This window comes from Macrosteles quadrilineatus, unplaced genomic scaffold, assembly GCF_028750875.1.
Source record: "Macrosteles quadrilineatus isolate MER2022 unplaced genomic scaffold, UCM_ALF_1.0 Scaffold_4__1_contigs__length_99947679, whole genome shotgun sequence".
NCBI classification, from domain to species: Eukaryota; Metazoa; Arthropoda; class Insecta; order Hemiptera; family Cicadellidae; genus Macrosteles; species Macrosteles quadrilineatus.
The window spans coordinates 69,283,892-69,302,277 of NW_026542597.1; the positions used below are offsets into that span (position 1 = coordinate 69,283,892).

The following is an 18,386-nucleotide window of genomic DNA, read 5'->3' on the forward strand; positions in this document are numbered from 1 at the left end:
GTTGCTCAAGTGATCAGGGAGACCTTCTTTTTGAACCGGAGGGGCTTCTCACCGAAGAAATCCAGTTGAGCAGCCGCCGTGCTACCAGCCTTGAGTAGACGGCTAATTCCGCTGTTGTAAGAGTAGTAGGCTGGGAGAAAGCGTCTGCTGAATATAGTCCTGGAGCGGGTGCCTCTGGGCGTGGTAATGTCGATACCACTCAGGATGTTGGGGCAATCGACAAACCCGTTAACCAGCTTGTAGAGCATGAATATGTCGGCATGATGACGTCGGAGTGACAAAGGCAGAAGACCGAAGGACTTCTCCACATCGTCAACCGGGGTAGTGCGGTAGGTAAAACCAAGTCTCGGTCCAAGCATCCGTATGAAGCGGGTTTGTATGCTCTCCAGTTGGCTGACGTGGTTCTTCTGGAAGGGAGACCAGATGATTGACCCATACTCCAGCAGCGGGCGTACCAGGGACTTGTAGAGCGTGATCAAGGTGAAGGGTGAGTTGAAATTCCTTGTTGATCTGAATATGAAACCAAGCAGGGAGCTAGCTTTGGTTGTAATGTGGGCAATTTATTTGTTGAATAGAAGTCCTACAGAAGCGGTGGACGTAACACCAGCAGAAAAATGGTTTGGGAAAAAACCTAATGTGTCTCGACTACGGAAATTTGGATGTGAGGGACATGTAAAAATTGTGAGACCAATCAAGAAACTTGATCCGAGAAGTGAAGTCATGAAATTTATAGGCTATGCAGAAAATGGTTATCGAATGTGGAGTTATGACAAACAGAGGATCATTACAGCTAGAGATGTCATTTTTGACGAAAAAGGAAATAGGCCTAAATCAGATGTTGGAGGAAAAATTGATTTTAGTCTAGAAAATGACTTAGTCGATGGTAATAGTTCAAATGCAGAATTTTATGAAGAAAATCATGAAGAGGAAAATGAAATGAATCCAGTAAATCAAACCGAAGAAACAGAAGAAGAAATAAGACCTAGAAGAGAAAGGCGAATACCCAGTAAGTTTCAAGATTTTGCAATGTTGACGTTTAAAGAAGCTATAAGTAGTCCAGAGAAGAAGGAGTGGTTAAAAGCAATCGAAGAAGAGAAGAAATCACTTGAGAAAAATAACACTTGGACTTATAAAAATGAAGAAGAAGCTAAAGGAAAAAGAGTTTTAACAAACAAATGGGTTTTTTCTAAAAAAGAAGATGGTCGTTTTAAAGCTCGCTTGGTTGTAAGAGGATGTGAGCAGAAAAGTGATTTTAACTATGAAGAAATTTTCAGTCCAGTAGTAAGTAGTAATTCACTTAGAATTATGTTTGCAATTGCTGTGTTGAAGGAATATCATATTTTAAAATTTGACATCAAAACAGCATTTTTGTATGGTGAAATACAAGAAGAAATTTTTATGGAAGTACCAGAAGGATTTGAAGAGCCTAATAAAGTTTGTAAATTGAACAAAGCATTGTATGGTTTGAAACAAGCACCAGTTACTTGGAACAGGAAGTTTACACAGGTATTGAAACAGAAAGGACTTGAACCAATAATGAATGAAAAGTGTATATTTAAAAATGAAGATGGATCTGTTATCCTTGCTTTATATGTGGATGATGGGATTTTAATTGGAAGAAATAAAGAGGAACTGGAAAAAGTATTGAAGGAACTGAAAAGAGAATTTGAAGTTAAAGAAGATCTGAAGCCAGTCAGTTTTTTGGGAATCGAAATTCAGAGAACAGAAGATAAGATACAATTGACTCAACAAAAGTACACAACAAATCTATTACAGAAGTTCAACATGGAAAATTCCAAGTTTGTTGCAACCCCAAGTGAGATAAACACATCAAGATCTGGGAAGTTAGTCAATAGTTTTCCATTTAGAGAAGCGGTTGGGAGCCTATTATATCTTTCTACAAGATCAAGACCAGATATTGCTTATCCAGTAAACTTTTGTAGCAGACACTTGGAAAACCCTGTAGAAGAAGACATCATAAGTGTGAAGAGGATAATGAAGTATCTAGTTGGTACTACAAATCAAGGAATAAGTTATCTCAAAGACTCGGACATGAACTTATTAGAATCCTACTGTGACGCAGACTACGCCGGAGATGAAGATACCAGAAGAAGTACAAGTGGATATGTGATTCTATATGCTGGAGGACCTATTGCCTGGTGTTCAAGGCGACAACCCATCGTAGCGCTCTCATCGACCGAGGCGGAGTATATAGCAGCTGCGGATTGCTGTAAGGAACTACTTTATTTAAAATCGTTAATTCAAGAAATAACAAACAGCCCTTTGCAAGTGAAATTATATGTGGACAATCAGAGTGCAATCTCGTTGATGAAGACCGGTGTAATGAACAAAAGAAGCAAGCATATTGATGTACGGTACCACTTCATTCATGAGAAAATTGTAACGGGTGAGATTAATGTTATGTATTGTCCTACAGATAAGCAAATTGCAGATCTCTTAACTAAACCTTTATGCAAAGTAAAGTTTAATTTGTTCAAAGAAAGAATTGTACAAATTGGAAAATGAAATGTAGCCTAGAACTATAAAGAGGCCTAACTTTTTTTTCTCTGTTATCATGTCTATTTGTTTTGATTCTGGACAAATATGCCCTAATAGGCTGATATGTATATATATTTTTGATTTCACAATGAAATCCCCAATATTGTTGTTTATAGGTCATTAATATTGAACTAGTTTGTGAAGAACATTTTGGATAGGCCCTATAATGTTTGGTTACATAAATGTTAAAATTAAGAGGGGGTGTTGAGATAAATAATTTTAACATTATTCATTTAAAATTATTATATATATATATTTTGTTTGTATTATCAACTCTTTTGTTGCCTTTGAGTTTAGAAAAAAAAGAAAGTTTTTTTTATATCAAGAAGGTCTTTGAGTTGTAGGCCTATAGAAAAAGAGAAGTAAAATGGTGGTAATGAGAGGTTGAGTAGTTGTTTTGCTGTGTAAATTGTAACATTAAAAAAGTGTTTTCAATAAATAAGATATTTGGAAAATGTATTGTTTTATTAAAAAGCCCAGCACAGACTAAAAATTCACAGATCCAAAAAAACATCCCATAGATGTATTCGATGCTAAATTTAAAGCTCTACAAACTTTATAATATATATTATAGTCATATTTTGAGTAATTAAGGCGCAAAATTGAAATAAAAATAAATATGACATTATTTTTTTATAAATTATAAACTTTGAAAAGTAATACTGACCATAAAACAAATTATATATATTTAATATATGGTATTTCTGAGTAGGGAATTTAACCATAAACATTTTAAAACAACATGCATTGTTCCATTTTAAATAGTTTTTTTATTACATTGCTTTAAGTAAAAGCTTACACTGTAATTTACTTTTCCCGCCATTTTCCAAGATGGCGGCTGTTGCCCAAGGGTACCAAAAAAGTACCCGGTGGTTTTAGGGTCTACTTACCCTAGATATCACATATCAACAATAAAAAAAACTTAATAGGACAAAACCAGGTTCGGGTCAATTCTGCCGGACTATTGTAGGATGAAAGATGAACAACTTAGCTACCAAACATTGTTTGATCGTATCCCTGCAATTACTACTGTCTTACTTATGTGACTTGAAATACAGTCCAACCTCAGAATAACGAATCTGAAGGGACCGAACTGAATATTCGTTATATCAAGGATTACGTTAAAACGAGGTTCGTTATATAGAGGTTATGTTTGCAGGAATTTCGCTAAGTTGAGGTTCAGAACCAGCGTCGGTCAATATAGGTAGGGATTAGACATCATTAAAGCACAATTTAAGTAGCATAGGCTACAATACTTTACATTACAGTGTTTACATTGTACAATAGAACCTAAATTATCCGGCATAAAAAGGGGAGGGATCTTGAATATTGCGCAATCATGAAAATGGCATTGACCTTGGTACAGGTTAAAAGCTGTAAGTTTAAAATCACAGCTTGTTCTAACCCTCCTAAAACCTAGCCAAACACTGTACTGCGTACCCTGCGTAGTCATAAACCACGTAAAGAACAAAACAAAACAGTAGTAGAAAGTTTTGTAAGCTACTGCTCGTGATAGGCCGGTAGGCTACTTACAGTACAGTACTGATTTATCACAACAGAGGAATGTCAATAATAATCATTAACTATAGCATTGGTCTTGCTAGTTGAAACAAATCGTATTGAAAACAATAAATTATTAGATAAGTCATTATAAAAGTTTATAATCATAGCCAACTTAAAGATAATAAAAACACTCGAAAAAGGAATGTTAAAATAACGATGTTGCTATTCTTTCTCTTTGGTTTTGTTTTTATATTCTTTCTCAGGTTTCTCTTTATCCAAAAATTGTACAATTCACCATAGTTACTTATAGCCCAATCACAGCTTACTAAACATTACGTCGTCATCAGTCTTCAGTGAATGAAATCAGTCCTCAGTTGCAACATAGCGCGCGCAGCGACAGCAGATAGAGATGTGTAAAACGGAGCAGACGAATGTTAGCGCAAGCGATGACGTCAACTTTCCATTTCATTTGATAAAGAAACAGATTTTTCAAAAACAATAATGGGGTTGGGGATTTGTTATATCGAGGGAAAGACGTAGACAATTCGTTATGCAGAGGTTAAATTCGCAATGTAGAGGTTCTGACAATGATAAATTCGATATATGGAGGTGTCTTATTTTAGCCGAAATCACGAAAAATTCGTTAAATCAAGGTCGTTGTTATGGTTTGTTCGTTATGTAGAGGTAAAATATACGTTGTGTCTTATGGAGAGTTCTAGGGGATTTAAAAAAAATCGTTATATCAAGGAATTCGTTGTATCGAGGTTCGTTATATCAAGGCTAGACTGTATAATGGTTTCACTGTATTTGGATCACCCTAATGGCTAGTACATATTTGGTGATGTTAATGCCGTATTTTTAGGAGTGAATTGACACTTTTATTTTTTATACAGATATTATTTACCCTCCAGAAGAATGTTCAATTTTTCTGATTAGAAATGACTTGATCTGATCAAATTCAGCATCCCTGCAGGGTAAAGACTTTGGCACCGTTGATATGTGAAGTTGTTTTCTTGTAGTGTCCAAATCATCATCTTTTATTTCTTTTCTAACATGTTCCTTCTTTGCCATTGAGGGAGTTAAAAATCCTCTTCCTGATTTCTGAAAAAAAGGTTTTTCTGTGAATAAAAGACACATGCTAATATCATCAAAACAAGTTGAAAAAAAGGGAATCAATTCAAAATATTTCAACTGAAAACATGTTATGTTAAGATAAAATTTAAATGTAAAAGTGATACAGGATGATGATGCTGAAGTTAGTGGAAACTGGAAATATAATACAAGAAACAATAAAAAAATAAGGTTGCAAAGTCACCGATTAAAAATGTTTGAGAAAAAGCCAAATTATATAGGATCTAAATTTTTAAACAAAATTTCTACCATAATAGACAAAAATCAAGAGTTTTCAAAATTTAAGAGAAAATTAAAAGAACACCTAGTTGAGAGAGCATTATACTCACTAGATGAGTTTTTAAATAACTAACGGCCTTAAATTTAATATTTGCCAACAGAAATGATGGTGTTTTTAACATCATTGTATGTATTGACAGAAATTGTAATATAAGAAGGATTAGTTTTAAGAAGTGACGCATGTTCAATGTACTTACGCTACAAAACAATGAATAAAGAATGTTTTGACTTTGACTTTGAAACTAAACTAGTGGTGATAAACCAAAGAGTGTAATTATAAAATTACATTTGAAGACATACTGACATACAATAAATTCAAATGTTCAAAGTACTATAGGCTACTATATAAATCCAAGCAAAAAAATTGACTTACCTTCTTGGAAACTGGTGTAGTAACAGTGACACTTTGCCTAGGAAATGGTGACATAGTACTTTGGTTACGATATTCAAATTTCAAGGCTTTCGATCGAGGTGTCATGGTGGCAACTTTATCTTTTCCCCGTGGCGTGACACATTCAGCATCGTCACTTAAGTCTTCTGAACATTTTTTAGGAGTTTTTAAACTGTCAGAAATTTTAGATTTTTGTGGCGTTGCTGTTCTTGACCCACTAGCCCTTCTTTGGCGAACTGGTGAAGCAGCAAACATTGCCGGTTCACAGTCTATAGCTAAACGCTTCATCTCTCGAACAATTTTGGATTTTTCTGGAGTTCTAGAGGTTGAGTTTATATCTTCAATCTCATTTGAGCTCAACTTGGAAGCTCTGTTTAATTTCTTGCTGGATGAAGGAGTTTCGGTCCTTTCTTTTATTTTAGTAATAGAATTATCTTCTGAATCATTGTCACTAACAAATCTTTTTAGCTTTAATGAAATTTTTTTAGGACTCTTCACTTCATTTTCACCACCAATGCTATTTTTCAAAGGTGTTCTTGTATTGTAACTGGATCTACTTTGACGTACTGGTGAAGCAGCATTGATCATAGAAGGGTTACAATCTATATTCAAGCGCTTCAATTCTGCAGTTTGTGTTTTTGTCGGAGTTCCTGTGTCTGTGACAGTTTCATTTGATTCCTCATTTAAAGTCTTAGACACACTTTTTGTAGGTCTTTTGTAAGGCGAAAGATTCTCACATCTAGATTTTGTTGGTGATAACTCATTTAATATCTGACTTTCTTTTAAATCTCTTAAGTCTCCTTCATTTTTTCTAGGAGTTGTATTTTGTTCCTGTTTCCTGCTTGAATTTTTATTTTCTTTTGTTGGAGTTTGAGCCTGCTTTAGAGGGGTTGATTTCTCTCTAACTTGACTCTCAGAGTTGTAACCTTCTTCAAAAAGAGATTGTCTAGTCCCGATTTTCCGTGGAGTCGAATCTCCTTTGGACTGCTCTGAACATAAACTCTTATTTTCTTTATTGCTCAGATCTTCCTCGGTCAGCTTGGTCGGAGTTCTACAGTTGTTTAGTTTGTTCGAATTTTTTTCTGGGAACAAATTCTTCACAGCAGGACTTTTTGGCGGGGAACGTAAATTTCTCTGAAAGTATGCATCATTTGAACTGGTACTTTTGGTTTCTGCCAAATTTTTTGAAACATGAAACTTCCTCTCTTCCTGTAAAAATATTAAGCTGTTAAAATGAATTCTGAACTAAGATTATAAAGAAATTAATTAAAAAGGATTCATTAAATTCACCTTCAGGAGACAAAATTAAGCATATGTTTACCTACATTATTTTCTTTTCATTACATTGCATTGTAATCTTTTTTTTCAACACTTTTCAAGGAGTTAATATTAGAATACAGAACAATCAGTTTTACTGAAAATAATTTAGCAAATTATATTTTGCACAATACAATATTAATTTATCCTTTTTTAGTTACACCACCCACCAAGTCTATTTCGTTAGCACAATAACTAAAACGTTTTTCCAGCAAACAAAATGATTCAATCATAAAATATGGTTTTAAAAAGATGAGCTTATCTAACAGTGTATAGTATAACAGGAGTTCAAAACATTTATAATCATAGACCAACTTTAATGTACTTTAGTTGAAAGAACTATTAGGTACAATAGAATATGACTCAAAAGGTATTGCTGGAATCAAAAGGGCCAAGGAAAAAATAGGATTAACATACATCAACGTTTTCATGGGTGGAAACATGGCGGACTTTTGAAGTTGTAGCTTCAGAGTCTTCTGTAAGTGCTTTACGCTTTCTTTCCGATCTCCTAAAACACACATAAACATAAAGTTTTAAAATTTCTATGACAATTTATAAGTTGTCAGTTAATAAATTATAGGCTATAACATGTTAGCTAGGTACTTAGTGATGAGAAGAACTTGCACCATTTAACTGAAAAAATTATAGTTGGTTTTATTGTGACACACAAAAGAACACCTATACCTATTAAACTGGTGTATCTTATTATTGAAAGCTCTTGTTCGATAGAATTAAATTTGAAGATATAGGCTAGTATTTTTATTTAATATACTTTTTGAAGAAAAAATATTAGTGTTTTGTGAATGTTTGTGAATCTATTACCTGGACCCCAATTTTATCAAGTAAAAACACAACAACACGCTTTCCTTTTTCAAAAACAATCCTTATCAGCCATTTGGCTTTACTTTAAAGTATAATCTAAACAATACTACATAAATACTAAGTTCTATGTCTGTTAAGACCAAGAGAATGCTTTACCCTTGTCATCCAAGGATAAATAATTCTCAAGAATAAGACAATAGGCTAATCATTAATTATTATAAAATAAATCAACACTAACAATAATAAATTACAGCTTACCCAAATAAACCACTATTTGTAGATTGAGTACTTGAAAGGAGGCAATTGATTTCAACTTTATCACCACTAAAGGCTAAGCCATTTGCTAAACATTCACTTGAACAAAACCCTACAATTTCAACTTCAGAATTTATAACTTCAATATCATCCAAACTGTCACGGTCGCAGGCAGCGTCAGTGGTATTTCTCAATTCGTCATGAACTTCCGATTTCAGATTTTTATTTTCTTCTATATTTTCAAAGGAATTAGTACTAGAGTTTGAACTTGTTGACAGTTTTTCTATAATATTATCTATGTCAATTTTAAATAATTCATCGTCAGAAGAAAAGAAAGTTAGACTGTCATTAAGTGAGCTGTCATTAAATATGGAAGATTCTCTTCCTTCAGAGGTGATGGAATAATCTTGATTTCTCTTTTTACTGATATTTGTAAAAGAGTCATTGTTATCGGCCATAAACTGTGGTATTTCTCTAGTTTTGCCCATATTTTTACTCATTTCACATACTTCTTTTGAACTAAATAATTCCTTACTTGAATCCATTTGATTCTGTAAACCATCAGTTGAAAAGCAATCTTTTATATTTTTGATTCCAGTATTATTGGTATAATCTTTAAGAGATAAAATATTACGAACCAATGCTGATTTTGTATCATCTGAATCATGGATATTACTAATAGTACTATGAACTGACATAATCTGATCTTTATTTCCTGCAAAATTTTCATTTAAATTTGACAAATTCTTTGAGAGTTGTGTACTTAAAGGTTTAAATTTTGTTTTGAAGTTCAAATTGTCATCTGGCAAAGTACAACAAGCTCTTTTTGTGTTGGTGTTTGAAATATCGCAACCATATACACGATGAGTACAGCAAAAACGATTACTATTTGGCCAGGAGGAACCATGAAAATTACTAAAATCTGCAATGAAATCCATTTTCTCGCTTTTATTTTCTGTTATTAATTTATACGGTTCGGTTGAATCTGAGGTTTCTGACACCAATGGTGTTACAGTGTTTTTGTCTAAAGGTTCAGGAGAAAATAAAGTTTCACTATCATTAGAAATGAACAAAACAGTGTTATCTTCTCTTGATGTGGTAGTTAAGTCACATTCAGTTCTATCTTCTCTTGTTGTGGCAGTTAAGTCATATTTAATTCTATCTTCTCTTGTTGTGGGAGTTAAGTTACACTCAGTTCTATCTTCTCTTGTTGTGTTAGTTAAGTCACATTCATTTCTATCTTCTCTTGTTGTGGGAGTTAAGTTACACTCAGTTCTATCTTCTCTTGCCGTGGTAGTTAAGTCACATTCAGTTCTATCTTCTCTTGTTGTGGCAGTTAAGTCACATTCAGTTTTATCTTCTCTTGTTGTGGTAGTTAAGTCACATTCAGTTCTATCTTCTCTTGTTGTAGCAGTTAAGTCATATTTAGTTTTATCTTCTCTTGTTGTGGCAGTTAAGTCATATTTAGTTTTATCTTCTCTTGTTGTGGCAGTTAAGTCATATTTAGTTTTATCTTCTCTTGTTGTGGCGGTTAAGTCACATTCAGTTCTATCTTCTCTTGTTGTGACAGTTAAGTCATATTTAGTTTTATCTTCTCTTGTTGTGGCAGTTAAGTCATATTTAGTTTTATCTTCTCTTGTTGTGGCAGTTAAGTCACATTCAGTTCTATCTTCTCTTGTTGTGGCAGTTAAGTCACATTCTGTTCCATCTTCTCTTGTTGTGGTAGTTAAGTCACATTCAGTTCTATCTTCTCTTGTTGTGGCAGTTAAGTCACATTCAGTTTTATCTTCTCTTGGTGTGGTAGTTAAGTCACATTCATTTCTATCTTCTTTTGTTGTGGTAAGTAAGTTACATTTATCTTCTTCATTTTGGATGATTGTAGAAGTTTTATTTTCTGTTATTATTTCACTATGTTTATTTGAATCCGAGTTTTCTGACATCAATGGTGTTACAATATCGTTCTCTAATGATTCCGGAAAAAATAAAGTTTCACACCCATCAGAAAGAAACACACAATTTTTATCTTTTCTTGTTGTGGTAGTGATTTTACATCCAATTTCTTCATTGCGGATGGTTGAAGAAGTTTTATTTTCTGTCATTATTTCACCAGGTTTATTTGAATCTGTGTTTTCTGACATCAATGGTGTTACAATGCCACTGTCTAAAGATCCAGAATAAAATAAAGTTTCACACTCGTCAGAAATAAACACACCATTTCTATCTTCTCTTGTTTTGGTAGTGATCACACGTTTATTTTCTTCATTGTGGATGGTTGTAGAAGTTTGATTTTCTGTTATTATTACAACAGGTTTATTTGAATCTGTGTTTTCTGACATCAATGGTGTTACAATGCCACTGTCTAAAGATACAGAAGAAAATAAATTTTCACACTCGTCAGAAATAAACACACCAGTTCTATCTTCTCTTGTTTTGGTAGTGATGACACATTTATTTTTATCATTGAGGATAATTGCAGGAGTTTCATTAAAAACTGAAGATTGCAATGTTTTAGTTGAGATTCTCTTACTCTTACTGATTGTACATTGAGATTCAAGTTGTATTTTGGAGTTTTTGCTAATGAAATTGTCATCTGATAAACCGGGTGAAGAACGATAAATTTTATCTGTTTTACTGTCAGTGATTGAAACATCATTATCACTGAAACATTTACTATTTTGTGAATAATCTGTTGAAGAAAAATATTCAATGTTTGTAATATTTGTATCTGGAATATCTTTACCAAACAAACTGCCATTGTCAAGTGTAAATTTCATGTATTTGGAATCATGGGTACCTCTAAATGCACCACCTTTTTCCATCATCTGACTTCCATTTTCCACAGCATTTTCTTTAGAACTTGATGAATTCTTTGAGGGTTGCGTATTTAAAGGTTCAAGTTGTATTTTGAAGTTTTCGCTAGCAAAATTTATATTGTCATCTGAAAATTCTGGTGAAGAACAATAATACTTATCTCTTTCTGTGTCAGTGATTGAAACATCAATACCATCAGTATTACAATCATCAAAAACCTGATTTATATTTTTAGAACTATTGATGTCACCGTTTTTAATATGAAAAACTACTTTCTGACTTATATTCTCTGTTACGTTTCCCAAAGATGTTGGCCACTTTAGTAAAATGTTTGAGTTATATTTTGTTACATTACCTAATGAGCCAGAGACACAGAATATTTTACGGTCATTGGGAGAGTGTAAAAGGCAATTATCTTCCTGCATTGCAGTGGAAATAAAATTATGTTTATTTCTTACGTTGCAGTTATTTGTAGGTGCCTCATTAGCTTCTAATAAATCTGACGTTTCTTTTGGGTTTCCCTCGGTTAAAGAATATGTACAATCCTTTTCAGAACGATTAGTTAAATTAAGTATCTTTAAAGATAGATCGTTGGCTTTTGTTATTTCAAGGACATTGAAATATGAACAGTTTGAAGAGAATGAGTTCAAAGATTCTAAATTTAATTTGAAATTCCCGCTGGGTAAATCCATGCTATCTTCTGTTACATCAGGGGAAGAACCGTAGTATCTATCACATTTTGTATGAGTGTTTGAAACATCACTAAAACATGAACACTGATCATCAGATTTAGAGTTCAAACTTTTTAAACCATAACTGTAGCTCTCATCATAGGAATCTATCTCCAGAACTTTATTTTCTGCTATATTTTCAAAAGAGTTGTAACAATTTGTTGACAATGTTTGATCATGTTTGTTATTTGTTTGGTTTTGCAAGAAATAAGACGGAGTGAACATTTCACATTCATTGGTAGAGCTACATGTAAAAACTTCCAATTGTGATAAAGTACTATAACAACCAGGTTTATTTTTAGTCTTAGTTTGTGCACAATTTTCACTATCTGAAGAGTTTGATGTGCATTCAATTTCTTCATCTGATGACGAGCTGATGAAGGAACTAATCGATGATGGATAGTCAGAATTGTTGTCATTTTTTCTTTCTTGAATTGTAATACTGCTGTAGCAGTTTGTATTTCTTGAATATTTTGTCTCTTCACTTTCTGTGTCTGATAAACAACTTGAGTGGGCATATTTTCCAGAGTAGTTTTTAATATTGCTATGATGTTTTATTTTTTTGTTTTTGGCCAAATCAATTCTTCTAACATATTTTAGTTTTTTGGCACTCTTCTCATCTGATGAACTGGACAGAAAGCAATTTCCAGGCATATTTTCAGAAATGCTACGGTTTTTAAATTTTTTGTGTTTAATATCAGTTCTTCTTACGAATTTTGGTTTTGATGCACTTTTCTCGTGTGACAAACTGGAAAGGTTTTGCTTATTGTCACTTTTCTCTCGTGAAGAATTTAAAAGTGGTAGTGAGTTGAAAACCCTTCTTGAACGATAATTAGAATTTCTATTACTGCCCTTAAGAATTTTCCTACTTAAGCTATTGACATACCCGTTTTTCCTCTCTGAAGCTTTTGACTCACAATCACTATCTGAATCAGATGAAGTGGAACGATGATTAACATCTAATTGGTTATTTCTTCTGAGTAGGATTTTATGATTTCTCTCTCCAAACTTCATAGGTACTTTAACTGTTTTCCACATTGTGGATGACCGACTTTCTTCTGATGATGTCTTTCCTCTAACTTTTTTCTTTTTAGAGGCAGCTTTCATCCCGAGGTCATATTTTGTCTCATCAGAATTTGTACTTAAATTTTGACTTCCAAGTCCACGAGATATTCTTCTTTTCATATTTTCATATTGTTCTGTGGAAGAACCTTTCATTTTCTTGCCTTCTATTTCCCTAAAAGAGAAAAATAATATTCAGTTTTGTGATTTTGGAATATTTTACTAACCAGAGTCCGTTTTTATAAGAGACAATATCTAAAACGTAACAAGGTTAGGGGGGGGGGGGGGGTGGCACCAGTTGGTCGTCAAATAACTTGGCGGTCGGGCCACATGAGCTGCCTTTGTAAATGAAATATATGAATACAAAAATCTTCTACTTTGTCAACAAATTAGGCTACTTCAGTTATGTTTGTCATTTTGTAATATTAAATTAATTAATACGAGAATCTCCTTTGCCGAAAAGAGTCGACTGTAATACGACCTTGTCCACATGGGAAAATGGAAGTAGAGATGGGTGGAGCGTAGCAGCAGAATGTGCAGCTATTGGGAGGCCTCTGCAGTTGTACCAACTGTCTTTGTAGAAAGGTTAGATTATGATGAAGTATTGAAGTGCAATTGACCAAGAGCGGTTTTTATTCCTCTAAGTCTTAGTTGTTGTAATGCAGTGGACTCGTGAGGAGTGCAATTTTTATTATAACACATAGGCTTATTGCTTGTTTATCGCTCAATGCTCCACTAATGTTCTACATTCTTGGATGTAAATTAAATATAAATTACATAATGCTTTCTGAACGACTTCTGAGGGAATTCTGCTTTCTGAGAGTATTTGTCATCAAAGAAGAAAGGTAAAAAATAAGAACTCTGTGTCTACGTTCTGTAATGAAAGTAAAGTTTTACTCAGCTACAGTACTACAAGTAAAGGATTAAATTTTTTTAACTCACTTTGGCATTTTACTATGGCTAACGAAGTGATGGTAATAGGTTATTTCAATAGGGATTCTTCAAAAAATGATACAAAATGCTACAAACATTTACAGAATGAGCAAGTGTTAAAAGTATGTACCTAATTCATCGACTCTACCCCCTAACATGATGGTAATACAGTACACTCCCGATCAAACGAGGTAGTTAAGACTGAGATACCTCGATAACCGAGAATTTTAGATAGCACTGAGGTCGCTTAGATTTTGTGGTTAGGGGTTACGGTAACACATTAGGAAGTGAAATATTTTTAAAAATCCTGTATATGTTTTAAGATTACGTAAAGAATTTAAAACAATCAAATGGAATTTTTAATACAAACCTTTTTTTAATATGGAGGTGTTGAAAACAATAGCACAAACATACTCAACAGCCAACACTTCTCAAATTGTCTATATAACCTTTAAATGATGTAGGCCTACTTATTCTTAAAATTGTGCAAAACCAACACACTGCAGTATAAAAAACACTTAACAAGGTTGAACACTTTCTAGAAATACTATCAAGTCCTAATTAACACATTAATTTACTACGTTAATAAACTAGGCCTATCGGTAGGGCCTAATTATTGTTTTTTCGCCAAAAACATAAAATATAAATTCAAGCCTGAAACGATTTCTGACAATCCGAGGGCTCGGATAATTGCCCAGGGCTTGGATAATCGAGAGTGTACTGTAGTTGAATGGAGAAAGAATGTTACATTAACTCAAACCGTTTTCTTCTTTAACTAGACTGCTGCTTTAACAAACTTAAGTCATCTCGTGCAACAATTTCCATGCAGAAATGAACATGCACTACTACACTCAGCCTTAGAAAACTATAGTTGTTTAATGATGCCTAATTTAAAATCGTCTCTTAGTGCGTAACTATTAGGCACTAAGACACAAAAACTATATTTACCTACCGTGCAAAAAAATCATAGACATTATGGGATCATAGACGATGAGACCCCTTGTAAATAAACACGTTATGTTTCTAGCGCTCTACAGCACAAGTGTTTTCAATTGGCAATACTGAGTTCTAACCACCAACGAGGTGGTTGAATCACGGAAACCGCATCACCCTCCATTATTTCCCCAATTTGCACTGCCAACTTGTTCCTCTCCTCCATCTCCCATGCTGATATCACAGTCACATTACAGTCAGCAAAGGGGATTTTTATATAATATATAAAAGGTATCATATTATGGTAACTATATCTATAACTATAACTTATGATAAAATAAAGCAGACTGATATCCAAAGCCGGAAATAATAAATATCTTTTCCCCACACTACACTGTTTTAACAAACTTCCCTTACAAAGATTTAGTCCAGAAAACAGCTGTTTGCCAAATACATTCCTCTCTCTGTACAGTCAGGAACCATTGTGAAAGAAACGTCTAAAGTGTAAAACTTTACGATTTATAGCTGGACAGAAAAACCCACATGGTGTAAAAGGGATGTTAATCAAAAGAATTTACTTATATTGTATGGAGGAGGGTCGGACTCGGGATCCTAGCACGTCAACCGATAAATTTACCTACAAAGAGAACAAGTTATTTTACTATTATAAACGCACCTAGGTGGAGTCCCCATCTTATGATGATAATGTTAGAGGAAAAAAGATTTTGCGTGGTACAAGAATGAAACAGAGCTTGTTAAGAATCCACAGCACAGGAGAATTAGTGAAAGGATGTAATTGTTTTCAAACTTTTAACAAAAAAGACTTTTAGGCCTATAAAAAAGTTTTTAGTAGAAATGCCAAAAGGAAAATAGCTTTGAGAAGAATTAACTAGGCTAACTTAAGTTGGTGTTCTCAATTTTGTATGTAGGCTATCCAAGTTAATTTTAAAATATCCATTGATATTGCTGTATCATATATTGTAGACCATAGTATGATACCGTAGACAAATAGAATTAAATATAGACCAACAGTAGTGCTGCTGTTAGCATAAGTTCTGACGTCCACGCTAGTACTGTGGTGTAGTTAACTTGTTACGTAACGTGTGCTTTGTAACTACGGTGGACGCCAGAAATTATGCTAACCGCAGTACTGTTGTCGGTCTATATTTAATTCTATTATGTCTTTGATGATACGTACCAGCAATAAGTTAGGCCTATTTAACATAAAGTCACAAACTTAACGTTAAATAGTGTAAAAACAACATACAAAAACTTACCGGTGCTCATTTTTGTGGTTTTTGAATGTACTTTTTAAAGGCCGACCAACTTTCTTTTTCTTTTTCGAGCTCATTTTAGTTGAAGGTTTACTGCTTTCAGGTTCCCAGTCTGAGGCATCCTCATCTTCTGAACCTTCTTCATCGTCCAAACATTTACTGATTTCATTATCTTTAATCCCACCACAGCTCATTTTTTTACTCGATAACTCTTGACAGCACCAAATGTTCAATGGTACAGTTGAATCTTGAGGTCTCTAAAACATCACAGTAAAATTAATTAACTCTTTGGCTGACAATAACCTATTGTTACTAACCATAGTAGGCCCATAGTATTGTATGATCCCAATTTTACCAGGAAGGCCTTAAAACTGCATAGATCAAAGGGTCACGCTAGCCTTTATCCATAGAGTCATAGCCTACATCAAAAGGGGCAATTCATACATCAAGCATTGATGTCATGAAAAAGGAAGTTTTTCACTATATAATAGCATTTTGTTACTGGGCAAAGGTTGAACATAACTTTGTCAATTATAAATTATATTGTTAGGCCTATGAATGTGTCTACTTACAGTATTTTTCACATTGAATCCAAAAATACAATTAGTTTTGACAGGAAGTATGAATGAAAGACAACATATAACTTTTCAATTCCATGCATAATGGTAGACATTGTAGTTTTTTAATATGTAGGCCTAGTCCTGGCCTAACTAACTGTCAAAATCCACTAGGCCTACACTGAAAATCAATCTTTAGCTCAAATTTTGTGACGATCACTCCTAGTCTCTGCCTGCGGCCGTGAGTCACCACTCTCACCTCTACATGACAGCATACCTTACTCCCCTCCCCAACCACCCTAAGTTAAAGTTTACCGGTAACTTATGACCTCTGAAGTAATACCTCAAAAATGCCAAATTGTTTACTTCAGTACAACTTTTTTACTTGAGATGGAAATTCAGAACAGACTGTTGTTGAACTACGCAACCTGTATCCTCTAGTTAAGGAGGAGCCCCCCTTAGGTAATTAGGCCTATAGAAGATATTTTGAGCCCTCCTGTAGCATAAGAACATACCAACTCCCCAGAGCCTTGCCTAATACATATATAAGTTACACTAACTTACCCCCTTATAACTCAAAAAGGGGGGGGCAGATAGCGGGATGGCTATTGCTCCGGTATAGGGAAAAATCCCTGCTAAAAATTCCCACTACCCAGAGCCATACACCTACAGTATCAATGGCGGCAACAAAAAAGGTAACCAATCAATCGTAGCGATCGATAATAGGATGAGGGTCGGGTACTCAGGCCTATAAAATATTTTGGCTAGGCCTTGGGCCTAGATAAATCTAAGACCAAAACTTAACAACACTAAAAGTCTTGCCAATGTTTTATAACACTAATGATAGACTGATTAACTAAAAATATATAAACAATGCTGTGAATTGTACAAGTTTAAGGTTAATCATAAATGCCTTTCCCTTCTCTCTTCAGAGTAGTGAGGAATATCTAAGATGTGATTCAATTAATGAACTTATAATCACTTCATAGGCTACGTGTAGAACAAATCTAAAAAACACTAGAAGTTACAACTTCTTTTAAGTTAACTTATCTCACACCACACAGGCTGTGACGCCTGATTTTAGTAATAATAGGCCCGGGCCCGTGATGTCAAAATTTATAAACAATCACTCTTCACTCACCGTTTTCCCGGGTATACAGTTAATAGAAATAAATTTAATTATTTATGAATATAGAAAAGGTCCGCTTTCTTCGCGAATCCCGAGCAGAACAGCACAGCAGATAGCAGAAAGCAAGCAGAGCAGAGCGTGTGAAGTGAATAATTGGTCTAAGTAAGTTATTTCCTGTATAATTCTAAACCTATACCTGACTGACTCCTAAAAGTGTAAGTCCTAACCTCTCTTGTCTTTATCTGTGTTTATCAGCTGTTGTGTTGTGAGAAACATTACATTTCCCGCCTTTCCGTCGCTCCTTGCATAGAGTAAAATTAAACATAAAAGATATCATTATGTATGACCACTGATTATATACTATACAAGTATTTTGTACACTCGTGAGTGCAAATCTACAATAAATTTGTATTACCAAGTTTATTCTTTTGATTTGGATTTAGACACCAACTGTGTCTTTTGGAGTTATTTTTAATTCTTATGGTCAAACCTGAAATAGGTACCTAACATAATGATTTCTACACGGCGAGGGGTGATCGACCTCCATCGCGCAAGACAATGGTAATGTCCACAAGCAGCAACAAGCTTTTCTGGTATCTAGGACCACGGTATCAGAAAAAAATCAAAAATAGCTCAACTATTCGTTATGATACATTATTATTGAGTGGAGCGAGCGAAGCTCTTGCTCTTACTACTACC

The 18,386-nt window shown here is 34.1% G+C and overlaps 1 protein-coding gene across 1 annotated transcript; it reads right to left on the reverse strand.

Moving 5' to 3' along the window:
* Window positions 1-5: 5 nt before the first annotated feature.
* On the reverse strand, window positions 6-16,195 carry LOC128993022 (nucleolar and coiled-body phosphoprotein 1-like). Its single transcript, XM_054416775.1, has 6 exons — window positions 16,005-16,195; window positions 12,686-13,036; window positions 7,598-7,688; window positions 5,846-7,072; window positions 4,967-5,163; window positions 6-510 (listed from the first exon to the last, which is right to left on the reverse strand). Exons 1-6 carry the CDS (start codon window positions 16,193-16,195, stop codon window positions 6-8), a joined length of 2,562 nt encoding a protein of 853 aa, XP_054272750.1.
* Window positions 16,196-18,386: the final 2,191 nt, after the last annotated feature.

Excerpts from the sequence above, each read along its gene's own strand:
- LOC128993022 (XM_054416775.1), bottom strand. The coding sequence starts at position 16,195 with ATGAGCTGTGGTGGGATTAAAGATAATGAAATCAGTAAATGTTTGGAC. Across the intron at positions 7,689-12,685 it reads GCTTCAGAGAGGAAAAACGG|GAGATCGGAAAGAAAGCGTA; the intron begins GTATGTCAATAG and ends TGTGTGTTTTAG. Across the intron at positions 511-4,966 it reads ATTGAACATTCTTCTGGAGG|ATCAACAAGGAATTTCAACT; the intron begins GTAAATAATATC and ends TTTCATATTCAG.